This window comes from Nothobranchius furzeri, chromosome 6, assembly GCF_043380555.1.
Source record: "Nothobranchius furzeri strain GRZ-AD chromosome 6, NfurGRZ-RIMD1, whole genome shotgun sequence".
NCBI classification, from domain to species: Eukaryota; Metazoa; Chordata; class Actinopteri; order Cyprinodontiformes; family Nothobranchiidae; genus Nothobranchius; species Nothobranchius furzeri.
In genome coordinates this window covers 63,842,443-63,856,222 of record NC_091746.1, presented here as the reverse complement: position 1 = coordinate 63,856,222, position 13,780 = coordinate 63,842,443, and the positions used below count along the sequence as shown (strand labels likewise).

Here is a 13,780-nt window from a genome sequence, read left to right as displayed (position 1 = left end):
GATCATTCAAGTCCTCCAGTGAAGCCAATTTAGGTACTAATCATCCCCACACCGTCCGGTGACCCTCTCCGAGATGACATCCATTTTGCGCACTAATACCGGTAAGGCAGCAAAGACATTGTCCAGCTTACGATTCACCTTGAGTAACGTCCCAGTCTGTGAGGTCACCGCCCGGGCGGTGCTTTCCGTGGGTGCGGGTCGCACTCCAATCGCTCCCGTCCCCCCAAATTTCTAGAAAATCAGATGTCCTCCCACTCCAATCAGAAGAAATCCAGTGATCATCGAGCCAAATATCCACGTCTTCGACATCCTCAATGGACAACTGAGAGAGGCATACGATCCTCCAGACCTTCCAGGAATCGAGTGCATATCCCGCTGCGTGTGTCTCTTGAGGGCAAGTGGGATCCCCCTCCTCCGTTCTCATCGTAGAAAAGATCTTATCAATTGCATTGAATGACCAATTAATTAAATCCATTTCCAAAAAATATGGATTTCCAGAAGAAATGCAGAGAAGTGCTCTGTAGGCAGACAGGACAAAGAGCCTTGGGAAAAAAAAAAGATAAGGGAGCAAAAGCAGAAGCGTCTGTACTCTGCGAGAGCCGGACGTTACTCAGCTGCTCTACAACAAACAAAGAATGTTGAACTGTGGAGAACTTCCGGGTTCCGGGCAAACATCCTGATCTGAGACACCCCGGTCTTTCTGCACATGTATCGGCCACAAACGTCCACGACCAAAGGTTCTCCTATTCTTTGTACTGGAGGAGGATCCAGCATGAATGTAAGGTAAAGATGGCCTTGTTCGAGTTGAGCTGCGCCTCGCCTGGAAAACAGATGAGAGCAGACGGACGTAGCGGGGGAGGGGCTGAAAGCCAGTGTTTACGTCAGACAGATTTTTCTACATGTGTAGCTCGCGGGTGACGATGGATGAAGAAGATATCGCGTTAGAGTTCATACTTGTTAATTTTTTTATTTTAATTCTGGTGCCTGTTAGCAACTGAAACACATCCTCACGTGCTTGTGGATATCATATATTGTATATGAAAACATGACTGTAATAATAAGAAAAGGTTATCAGCTGTAGGTTTAGTGTGCTCATAGGAAACGTGACAAAAGAACACAAAACACATTTCTCTTTATGACCTATATAGTTGTCATCATCAACATAACATGATTTACAGAACACATGTGACCAACTAACATTTCATGTTCTACCACCGGATGATTGGATCAAAACGTGAACCAATCAGATCTTAGATCAGGTGAGCGCCAGGCGTTTCCTGTCATCCCCTAGGTTTTGCAACAGGTGGAGAGCAACTGCAGCGCCTTGCTCCAAAATCTGCGGCTGCCTTGATCTCACGATGTTATTGCTGCCTACGTAGGCATGACGTCAGAGCAAGTCGGCGTCAAGTCGGACACAAATCTAACCGGCATGCACTGCGCGCCGATCACCGGTGATCGAATCTGCGCAGAACTGGCTCATCTCGAACACGGCCGATGGCTGCCCCCGAAAGGAACAGGAAATACATCACAAGACAATTCAGTTACTGCAAAAGTGTGAGAGAACATTTTAAAACTACACTTACATGCAGATTATACACAGCACTTGATCGTTTATCTTACTTTGCATGTTTTTTTTTATATTTTGTATCTTCTTCTCCTTCCTGTGAGACTGGTAGAGCGGCGCTCTAGGGCCACCTATGGATGAGTCGTTGCTACTACTGGGGGTGTAGGGACTAAGAAGATCACCAGTATAAGATGGCGATTGTCCATGTAAGGCCCTATAGACCAGAACCAGGATCTTGAAATGAACCCTGAAGTTGACTGGCAGCCAGTGACGCTGGAGGAGAAGCGGGGTGATGTGGGTGTGTTTGGAGGACTTGGTCAGAAGCCGAGCACAGGCATTCTGAACCACCTGTAGACGGTTCAGGGAGGTTCTGCTCAGACACGTGAAAAGAGAGTTACAGTAGTGTAAGTCTGTGTGTCCCTTTGATGGACTGATGACCCGTCCAGGTTCCTCCTGCCTCTAAACTGAGGACACCAACTCTAGTGAGGATAAAGCCATAAAGAAATAGATGGATGGATTATAAACAAATGAAGTCCTTTCACACTCAATGCTAGAGTTTCGGATTTTTATTTAACATGTTTTATATTTTTGTCTTACTTACATTACGGTGGCACTTGCCCCGTAATCGGAAGGTTGCAGGTTCGAGCCCCGCTCAGTGTGTCGCTGACGTTGTGTCCTTGGGCAAGACACTTAACCCAACTTGCCTGCTGGTGGTGGTCGGAGGGACCGGTGGTGCCTGTGCTCGGCAGCCTCGCCTCTGTCAGTGCGCCCCAGGGCAGCTGTGGCTACATCGTAGCTCATCACCACCAGTGTGAATGTGTGTGTGAATGGGTGAATGAATGATTGCGTTGTAAAGCGCCTTGAGGGGTTCCAGGACTGTAGAAGGTGCTATATCAAATACAGGCCATTTACCATTTATTTTTTTCATTTACATCTGTTCACATTTGTAAATTTGTAGCTGTGTCCTGATATTTTTTATTTTTGTAAACATTTGAACAAAATTTTGTTTAGGCCTCCTAAACATAACTGGAAGAAAAACTCCCAGAGGATTCAGGGCTCTTCTTTCATTGCTTTTAGTTTCAACTCAGTGCTGCTCAACATCTTCGGCAGCTGTGGGGAACAAATGCAAATCCATTTATTTAAAGATTCATAAACAAAATCCATTCAAATGTGAATATGTTTCTTAACACACAAAGAGAATAAAAGATACAGAGAATGTACAATCATCACTGAAACATCTGGGTAAAGACATTTACTTGCTTCTTTTTCCATGACTCTTAACTCCGCAAAGCACTGTAGGAAAATCATTTCTCTGGAGGAAAGACAGAAAAACAGAGGACAAAAATACTTCCTGTCTACTAAACCATCAGGGTAGATAATAAACATCTGACATTTAAAGTTGAGCAGAAAGGCAAGTTTCAGCTAGGACATCCGTTGGGACATTATGCTAATCCGGATCTGGAGACACTTTTAGATGATAAAGATTTTTAGAGAAAAATGTCGCTGAATTAATTAACTGTAACAAATATTCAGTGCTGTTTTAAGCAAAGAAGTCTGAGAAAAACACAGTTTAATGACAACAACTATACATGGGATAACCCACGGAAAGGTCACTTTCACTTTCTAAACACTGATTTTACTATAAGACAACCGTTTAGATAAATCCAGCTTTACATGTGAATCTACAACATATTCAGACGTGAGAACAAAGAAAACAGATCTGAGTTGTACATCTGGTTTTCGGCAGGTTTTTGGTCTACTTTTTGTTCTTGCTCTGCTCTTGGAAAAAGTCGTTACAGGCCACGGTCAGCGCTGCTACCAACACCACAAACTCATTGAAATCCACTTCGTTGTCTTTGTTGGAGTCCAGGTCATTCATGATTTTCTCCACCACCATTGGATCTTTCTGAGACTGGAAGGGAAACAAAAAGACATAAAATAGGCGATCTGGCATCTTCTTGGCCTTCACTCAAGCCTAAAACTCTCTCTCCTGAGAAAGAAAAACCAATGGCATCGACCCGTCAGGGCCCTGTTTCGCCAATTAAAGATAGCCTGAACTCATACTAGGTTTGGATCATATCACGAGAAAAACAACATCAGCATAACAGAGTAGGTGTTTGATTACTGGAGTTGAAGCAATGCTGCCAGTCATGTCCATAGGAGCTCAGATGCCAGCACTGATGTGTCATCAAAGGTGAAAAAAAAATTCAGTCCACTGTCGGCTCAAATGTGCCTCATTAATGAGGAGAAGAAACTTCTTAAACTAAACTTCAAGACACACTGTCAGAAATGAGTGATTTTATAACTTTTAGTGATGTTAAAGATGTTTTAAAATGTGGAATTTTATCCATTCATTTTCTGAACCCGCTTGTCCACGTAGGGTTGCGGGGGGGGGGGGGGGGGGGGGGGGCTGGTGCCTATCTCCTGCAGTCAATGGGCAATCAGGCGGGGTACACCCTGGAGAGTCAGTCCATCGCAGGGCAACACAGAGACACACAGGACAAACAAACACACTCACATCTAAGGACATTTTAGACAGACCAATTAACCTAACAGTCATGTTTTTGGACTGTGGGAGGAAGCCGGAGTACCCGGAGAAAACCCACGCATGCACAGGGAGAACATGCAAACTCCATGCAGAAAGATCCCAGGCCGGGAAACGAACCCAAGACCTTCTTGCTGCAAGGCGACAGCTCTAACCACTGTGCAGCCTGTGGAATCTAATTTAAAATCTATTTATAGTCAACATCATTTAAACCATCGTCTCACTCATTTTACAAAACATGCATGAAAATGGCTTAAATCACTTAGTGTCACTGTGTCTGAAACAGTCGTAACAAAAAAAAAAGAATAAAAAAGACTCAAAGATAACAGCGTCTGAAAGGAAACAGAAAAAAACTGCTAGTTAAAAAAGGTAGCTTGGGTCTTGGCTGCCAACTAGATTCAGTTAAGGTAATGTGTGAAAGGAGGATGGCGGTGAAGATGACCTCCATCTTGCAAAACTCCTCCCACCCATTGCATTCTACTGTGGATGCCATGGACAGCTAGCCTAGTGAACTAGACCAAATTCTTGCTTTGCAAAGTTTGTTAAATAATACATTTATTTAGTCTGGCTTGCCAGGCTAATGGACAGCTACTTTAGTGGCAGACCGAGACATCCCAGAAGTAAAATAACGTGGGTCATTCATCCCCTTTACAGTTAGAGTGTATAACTCCTCAGTTTAACTGGTACTGGCAGTATCTTGTTACACAATAACATCAATGCAATATTCAGTATTGGTTCAATACTTGTGCAATACCGATGTACATTAGTATTTCTGTGTCACTTCTGCTGCATAGTTTTTGAAACAAGTTTCCTTTTTATTTGTTGTTTTTATTGGTTGAAGGTTAGAACAAAAACCCCTCCCTGGGGTGCCTCCTTACCGTGGAGGAGGGGTTTCTGTGTCCCAGTGATCACAGGAGATAAGTTGTCTGAGGTTGTATGCCTCAGATAGGGTCACCCATGGCAAACAGGTCCTAAGTGAGGGACCAGACAAAGCGCAGCCCACAGACCCTTTATTTTAAATAATATAAATGGGAACAGTGTTGCTTCGCCCGGATGTGGGTCTCCCTTCCCATGGGCTCACCAATTGTGGGAGGGTCCACAGGGGCCAGGTGCAATGTGTGATGGGCGGTAGCCAATAGCGAGGGACATTGGTGGTCTGATTCTTGGCCACAGAAGCTGGCTCTTGGCACGTGGAATGACACATCTCTGGTGGGGAAGGAGCCTGAGTTGGTGTGCGAGTTTGAGAAGTTCCAATGAGATATAGTCGGACTCACCTCAACACATGGCTCATGCTCCAGAACCAGTTTCCTCAAGGGGGGATGGACACTCTACCGCTCTGGAGTTGCCCCCACTGAGAGGTACCAAGCAGGGGTGGGCATACTATGTGCCTGTACATTGGGGTTTACCCCGGTGAACGAGAGGGTAGCCTCCCTCCGCCTACGTGTGGGGGACGGGTCCTGACTGTTGTCTATGCTTATGCACCAAACTGCGGCTCAGACTACCCACCCTTTTCATAGTCCTTGGAGGGGTGCTGGAGAGCGCTCATCGGGAGCCTATATGTCACGCCCATCTACTTCCAGACCACGGGTCCTCGAAAGAACGAAAAAATGAATGCAAGTCAATGGGGCTAAAAACGCAATTTTCTAATTCCGCTTGTTTTGCGCCATGGATTTCACATCTGATGTCCGTGAATTTTACAGACACATTTTGATACCAAGAAAGCGCTTATTTTCAAACACGGGGGAAATGTTATTTTAGGTTTTGTGTGAAAATAAGTCCAGGACTACAAATGCGTTTCATGAAAGTTACGTCATCAAATCAGGCACGGAGAAAATCAGAGGGGAAAATGGCTGTAAGTTTAGCGAACTTGAAATCCTTCTTTCAGGAGGAAAGACCCACCATAAATCTGGCCATTTGCTAGCAGCTACGCTAGGCGAGAGACGATTCTGTGGTGACGTCATTTGTGCAACGTGCCAATGTCTGATTTGTAGTCATGCTAATTACAAACTTTTCCAAGCTGATAAATCTCAAAGTATGTGACTGGCATGGTTGAAACACCCATCATTAGTTTTTATTTACATTGCAGTACAACATGTGCGATCCAGGGCGTAAGGCAAAGCGGATTAGAAAATAGCGTTTTTAGCTCCGTTGACTTGCATTAATTTTTTCGTTCTTCCGGGGACCCGTGAGCCGACCAGAAAGGGAGGAGACTTAGGCTCCCTATTCCGGTGACTCCCTCATTCTGCTGGGGGACTCGGGTGGGCAACAACAGTGAGACCTGAAGAGATGTGGGGGGGGGGAGGCCTGATCTAAATGTGAGCGGCATATTGTTAATGGACTTCTTTGCTCATCATGGACTGTCCATAATAAACACCATGTTCAGACATGAAGTTGTCCATATGTGCTCATGGCAGGATGCCTTAGGCAGCAGCTCGATGATTGCCTTTGTTGTCGTCTCATCTGATCTGGTGGGGTTGCCGGCCAGACCTGGCAGACCCAAACATATTGTGAGGGTCTGCTGGGAAGATCTGGTGGAGGACGGTGTCGCCCTCTGCTGTCTGCGCTCTCCTCTCCGATGACACAGCTCCATGCATGATCCAATGTGAAGACTCCCTCGTCTCTGTTCATGGTTCTGTGCCCATGTCTCTGTATTTCTATGGATTCCTTCATCCAGAGACGAGAGTGCGGGCAGCAGAGTGCGACACCGTCCCCTGATGCCAGCAGATAAACGGAGAAGGAAGTGGCGCGGCCGTTAGCGGCTAGCACTGAAGAAGATCACATGAGTGATCAAAACTGTCAGCAAGGTAAAAAACCTTTTCTGTGTTTCAAAAAAAGAACTTAAATATGTATTCAGAAGAAAAACACAGAATCTGGCACATATAGCAGAAACCTCTGAAAAATATTTTGAATGAAAATTGTTCAAAGAAAAGTTTTAACTTGCAAAAGATTAAATCAACAGAAAAATAAAACCTTGCGCCTCCCATGAGGAAATCAAGAGCTAGAATGCTTCAAGACAAACACTGTTAGTAATATGTTACCACCACTTACAACCAGGGAGATACCGGCTTGGAAAACAAACTTGAGTTAATATTTAGGGTAAAGTTGACATAATTGGACCAATATCTCAAAGCTGTGAATTCTGATGACTAATAGAAGATTTAAAACTGTGGAAACATTCATTTTCACTGGTAAAACTTCATGCTGGGTGTCGCATTACAGTCGCCAAAACATAAAAAATTGCAATATATGTGCTAGATTATTGTGAGGAACATGCAGATGTTCTTGTTGCAATTTAGTCAACTGGTTTTAATTATACAATTTAACTTCATTTTATTTCCTGTTGTGTTACATTAGGAAAATCAGAACATCTTTTTTCTCTGATGAGAAAAAAAATTGTCTTGAACAAGAATTCAAACAATCTCCGGTTTTAAGGATTTCCATTTTAAAGACGATTTGGCCACACCCACCCATCCCCTAATTGGCTGCTATGAGGTGAATAGTTCATAAATACAGGAGGGGCTCAGAGTGGAACCACTGCTTGTGAGGTGAGGGACGTGTGCTAATTTTCTTTATTGTGATGTCACAATAGGGACTTTTTCAAATGACCTATAGAAAGAACTGATTCCTGAACCAAATTTTCAGAAAACAGATGGATAATTTGTATGCATGTTTGGAGAGTTTAAAGAGGTAGAAACCCACGTGTTTGTTTGTTGTACTTATTCATCTCATGTTTTTTTTATCTTGGTTCTCTCTTCAATGTGAAAAATGTGTGCAGTTGGAAAAGCGACGGTGAATTTCCTGCCAGGACTGCATCTATCCTCAGAGGTGCCTGTAGCTCACAGGGATATGATGACATCATTGGGATGTCTATATTTGGAGATCACTGAAGGTGATGGTGATGATGATGATGTGTGAGCACCTGAGGCTTCCCATCCACATGGAGGGAGACGAGCAGTGAAGAGAAAGGCTTCCAAAGGTGTCGGGGGTTTCAGCCCTTCCGTGTGTGTGTGTGTGTGTGTGTGTGTGTGTGTGTGTGTGTGTGTGTGTGTGTGTGTGTGTGTGTGTGTGTGTGTGTGTGTGTGTGTGTGTGTGTGTGTGTGTGTGTGTGTGTGTTGGACACGCTGGTCTCGATCACTAGAAATTGTAGGCTTTCCACGCTGCTATCGCACAGACTCAGGACCTGAGTTTATCTCAAAGGAACCTATTTATCTCCGTCTCCACATTCTTTAATTCTATGATGTGAGAGCCACCAGCAGTTATACGCTGACAGCAGGAGATAGCAATCAGAAAATCAATTTCCTCTCACAAGGTCAGAATGCTAAATTATCTCAAAGCTGCATCATTTCATTTCATCTCTGAGTGAGTGAGACACCAACAAGGCTTCCACCAAAGTGCCAAAGATTCTTCAGTGTAATCATCACAGTTACCAACGGTCATCGTCTGACACTGAAATGCACGTTTTTTTCATTTTGTCTCATGTTAATTGAAATCCTTGGTCTGACGCAAAATGCAAAACAAAGTTGTGATGTGAAAATGTCTACTTTACCGTGAGGAAGTCTGTGAGCTCACTGTGAAGAAGCTCCTTCAGCTCTCCTTTGTTTAGCTTGTGTTTATCTCCTTCGTTCCCAGAGTAGTTGTAGAAAACTGTTATCAGTGCACCCATGGCACCCTCGAGCTGGCTCGGCATCCTGCAGGTTCCTGGAGAACGAGAGAAAAAAGATGAAATCTAAAACACGATTTAGATAACACACGGTGACTTTTCTTTTGGGCGAAGGTGACGTCCTTACCTTGTTAGGAGTCTCGTTCAGATGTTGCAGCACAGCTGGTCTGTTAGGAAAGGAGCAGAAGCTAAGAGGGTGATGCTCTATCTTTGTCGAGATAATTAGTTCCACAGGTGAGAAGCCCATGGAAACTGTCTTTCTTTCCAGATTTTAATCAGAGCAGTTAAGTGAAAAACAACACATGCACCGGAACAACGCCACGGCCCTCGGGAGCCTTCACACACGCATCACCTGATACATCCCTGGAGTGACTCTGGTACGTTGCAACAGTTCACCAGAGGGATGGGAAGTCCAGACTTCTGAGGGAGACAGCTGAATACACGAGCTTTCTAACAATACCTAAAGAACAAGTTGTATCAATGTCTCTTCTACGTTTGGGCTTTCAAGGATTCAATCCTTCAAAGTGTGTGAATCTGTGACAACATCTGCAATAAACTGAAACAACACAATAACACAAACCCACGTTGGTTTCAACCCAACGGTTTACACAAAAAAATCCTACTTAACAGTTAAGTATATAAATAATCCATGAGCAGGCAGAAACCCCTTAAAAGATTTAGGACTGCAGATTGTTTAGGAAAATGCTAATCTTGCTAAAGAGCTACAGCTACTACAAACTTAGAAACGTGTGTATCACATATGATACAGTGGGCCTTAGTGGTTAAATGGTAGTTTCTTGGTTTTTATATTCAATCAGAACCTTTCCTTTTGATTATATTTATAACAAACAATTAAAAAGCCAAAGCTCTCACTGAAACTAATTTCTTTTATAAGATTAAATTTTGGTTCCTATGAAGGCAAGGAAACACCTGACCTCTGCCACCTTTATACCTTTGTGAGGCCAGATCACGCTGCAGGAATATTGTGCCAATTTTTACCCAATCCTCCTCTTCCAACAATCTTCAGGACACACCCGATTACCGTAAAGGCTCTGAAATGGCGATTTCTTCTGTGTGCACTTTGGTTTTCTCAGAAGCACAGTGGGGCTGCTCCAATCCTAAATCTGGGAAACAAAGACAAGTGTGTTGCATAATGTGACATGTAGCCAATCAGAAAGTGAGGTGATGGAACAACTCACAGCTGCTCTTGGTGAACATAACATCTTTGAATGCTTGCAGTCAGGTTTTCGTAGAGCTCATTCTACTGAAAAAGCTCTTCTTAGGGTCTCTAACGACCTTCTGACTCACAGTGATGCAGGGGACTGTTCTGTTCTGGTCCTGCTGGACCTGACTGCAGCCTTTGACACTGTTGACCATCACCTGCTACTGGAGAGGCTGACAGACTGGGTAGGCCTATCAGGAACTGCTCTGGAGTGGCTCTCATCTTTCTGAGCGCTCCTTTTCTGTGGCCGTCTCCAAGTTTAGGTCCTCCACCACCTTCCTTACCCGTGGTGTCCCACAAGGTTCTGTGCTGGCGCCTCTGCTCTTCCTCCTCTATCTGCTCATTTTTCAGCACACCCTGAGCTCCTTCAAAAGAATCTCCTACCATCTTTATGCAGATGACATCCAACTGTACATCTCCTTTAAGCCCCATGAGATGTCTAAGCTGCAGCTGTTACACACCTGCTTAGACTTTATCAAAACCTGGATGGCTGGGAGCTTTCTTCAGCTGAATGAAGATGAGACTGAGATCCTCATCTGTGCCCCAGACAAGCTGATTCCCAAAGTCAGAGACTCTCTTGGTCAGCTTGCTTCCCACACCAAACCTTCAGTCAGGAATCTTGGCGTGACCTTTGACCCAGCTCTCACCCTGGATTCTCATGTCAGTTCTCTTGTTCGCTCTTCCTTCTTCCATCTCAGGAACATTGCTAAGCTTAGCCCCATTCTGTCCCGCTCTGAACTTGAGACAGTTCTCCACACCTTCATCTCCTCACGCTTAGACTACTGTAACTCTCTTTTCACGTGTCTGAGCAGAACCTCCCTGAACCGTCTACAGGTGGTTCAGAATGCCTGTGCTCGGCTTCTGACCAAGTCCTCCAAACACACCCACATCACCCCGCTTCTCCTCCAGCTCCACTGGCTGCCAGTCAACTTCAGGGTTCATTTCAACATCCTGGTTCTGGTCTATAGGGCCTTACATGGACAAGCACCATCTTACATTGGTGATCTTCTTAGTCCCTACACCCCCAGCAGGCCCCTGAGGTCCAGTGATCAAAGCCTACTGGTTGTGCAGCACCAGGCTAAAGACCAAAGGTGACAGATCATTTGCTGCTGTGGCCCCCAGACTCTGGACCTCTCTCCCCCTGAGACTGAGATCAGTGGACTCAATGGTCTCCTTTAAAAAAGCAGCTGAAGACTCACTTGTTCAGACTGGTTTTGGTGTGACCTTCATCACCCTCTCCTTACCTCTTCCACCTTCCTCAGGATCCACTGATTTCCCTCTTTCCTATTTACCCTCTCTCTCTCTCTTTACATTTTTAATCACAATCATCTATTTTTTGTCCTTTTTAAATATCTTTTAATCATTTTCTAAATTCTTTTTTATATTTTTACATTTTTTTTGTGAAGCGCCTTGTGATTTTGATCTTGAGAGGCGCTTTAGAAATGATCTTTTCTTCTTCCTCCTCCTCCTCCGCCATGTTTGTTTACATCAAAGTCACGAATTATCTTGAAATTACCCATCGATCCGGAAATGTTCATGTGAGACATTTTTGGCTGCACACCAAAGACTGTAGGACCAAAGCTGTTCTATTTGTGATATTTTTTCTCTTTTGTTTTGATCTCTCGTGTGTTGAAAGTCATCCAACTTTTTAAAATCCTGCTGTGTGGACCGGGCATATGCTGATTTGCTGTACCTGATAAACCAACTGGACTCAATGTGCACAAGTTATCACTGGTTCTGGTCACGGTGAATCAGTGCTCTCTGTATGCTGCTGCTTCTCTGCCCTCTCGCAGATTTATTCACTGGATGTCTTTTGTCTACAAGTGTCTCCTTGGTCTGACTCCTTCTTATCTGTGAGTGTATTTGCACAACTGTCATGGTCTGTGCTCTAGTGCCGTCCTCCAAATGTTGATCCCTAGAATCAGAACACAGTTGGGTAAAAGAGCTTTTGCACTTTTGTTGCTCCATCTTCTTGAAATAACGTTCAGAATGAAATGAATATTATGAATCTGATTTTATAATGTGAATTTAAAACACTTCTAAAAGTTGGAGAAAATGAGTCTCTAAGCAAATGTAGCTGCTTCATTGAATCACCCACAAAATATATGTTTGAATTAAGGACAAATGATTATTATATGTACACTCATCTGTAAGATATCATCAAGATGCCAGAGAATCTAGAAAACTCACCTTAAAAGTGTTTGAACCAGGTTTGGCTTAAGAACCTTAGAAGTTAATCATCTGATTAGTTGAAACAAAAATCAAACAAAAAAAAAAACCACACGACTTGTTCGCTCAAATCTCTTTGTCATAAAATACCAATTACATCGAGATCTTTGGAGTAAATCTGTGAAATTTCTAAGGTGTGGGAAACGTGTTGAATCAGTACATTTGCATTGGTCTCTGGTAGGAATGAATGCCTTACAAGCCGTACGCAGGGCAAAATAAGTCCAGAAGGGCTTGGATCAGCAGGGATAAGTCTGCTGAAGCAGAGAGTGGCACAACATGACATCACTTCTTTGACCGGATAACAGAAACGTAATTTTACTACTGACTCAGTTTGCTCTGCATGCAACATGTTTTATCTCCACAAATAACACAAGCCTGGGGGAGCTTTTCTGTGTGGTGGACTTGCTAATGCTAACGGTTAGCTTTTTTTTTTTTTAACCGTGACCTGTCTGGCTGTGAAGCAAGCAGAATTGATGTCTGAATGCTGGTAACAAGCCTTACAGATTTATTCTCAGGTGGAGCATCAAAGTGTCTGCTTTAAATGTCACGCCTGATACTTCAAATTTTATTGTTGTTGTTTTTGAATGCTTTGTAATTCCGACCAGACACGGAGACAGAGGTGAAAGAGGAAGGAAAAGACAAATGGTGGGAAGAGAGAGAGGGGGGGGGGTCCACAAAAATAAACAATAATGAACAAGAGTCTGCTTCTAGACCTGCAGAAAGAGAAGTGCAGAAAAAATGGGACACACAACAATACATCAGGAGCAAGCTATCACTGCGTCAACGTGATGATGAAATATAAAATCAACATTGTTTAACTGAACAATCACACGATAATAAATCACAGTGCATTTAGTGGCAACGACAGCCTTGAGACAAGTGTTGAACGTGCCCAAGCCCATACTTTTGACAGCACCATGTGAGCACCTGTGTGTGTACACGCGCTTGTTTATGTAAGTTTTCTCTATAAACGCGTCCAATAGAGAGTGTGAGGGACCACAGATCTGCCCCCAACGATGCGTAGGAGACGGGGGGAGCTCCAAGTCCCAGAGATCCAGGCGCTGCCCCAGAACACAGGAACCCCAGGGGGACTGCAACCAGAAAGGCCCCCCGCCCCCCTCGAGAGGCGCAGAGGATCGCCCCGGGGGGCCACAACCAGCAGCCGGCAGAGCCCCGGGAGATATCAGTGGCAAGCCCACAGGCCCGCCCGCCGCCTCCCACCCCCTAGCCGGCCGAGCCCTGGACCCAGCGACCCGGGACCCAGGGGCGACCACCTTCGCCGGGGACCCAGCAGAGCCCAGGGATCCAGACCCCACCAGGCAGCCACCGGGATTGACCAGGCAGGCGCCAAAGATCTTAAATCCCCTGACCCGGGAGCCACGAACACTCAGGCAGACCAAGGCACCACACCCCACACCAGATGTGGCACGGGGAGGGGAGACGAAGATCTATATCATCAAAGGAGGTCCCAGGAGAGGGGAGGAGTCAAAGGCCCCACCTGACATATACAGTCATACACAAACACAGTCACACACTCCCTCCCTCATGCTCACACATACA

General features: G+C 44.7%; 1 protein-coding gene across 1 annotated transcript; it reads right to left on the bottom strand.

Moving 5' to 3' along the window:
- Positions 1-3,183: 3,183 nt before the first annotated feature.
- On the bottom strand, positions 3,184-9,032 carry s100z (S100 calcium binding protein Z). The gene is made up of 3 exons (XM_015943114.3): positions 8,897-9,032; positions 8,656-8,807; positions 3,184-3,476 (listed from the first exon to the last, which is right to left on the bottom strand). The coding sequence occupies exons 2-3, from the start codon at positions 8,794-8,796 to the stop codon at positions 3,321-3,323; spliced, it is 297 nt and encodes a 98-aa protein (XP_015798600.1). The 5' UTR covers positions 8,797-8,807; positions 8,897-9,032; the 3' UTR covers positions 3,184-3,320.
- Positions 9,033-13,780: the final 4,748 nt, after the last annotated feature.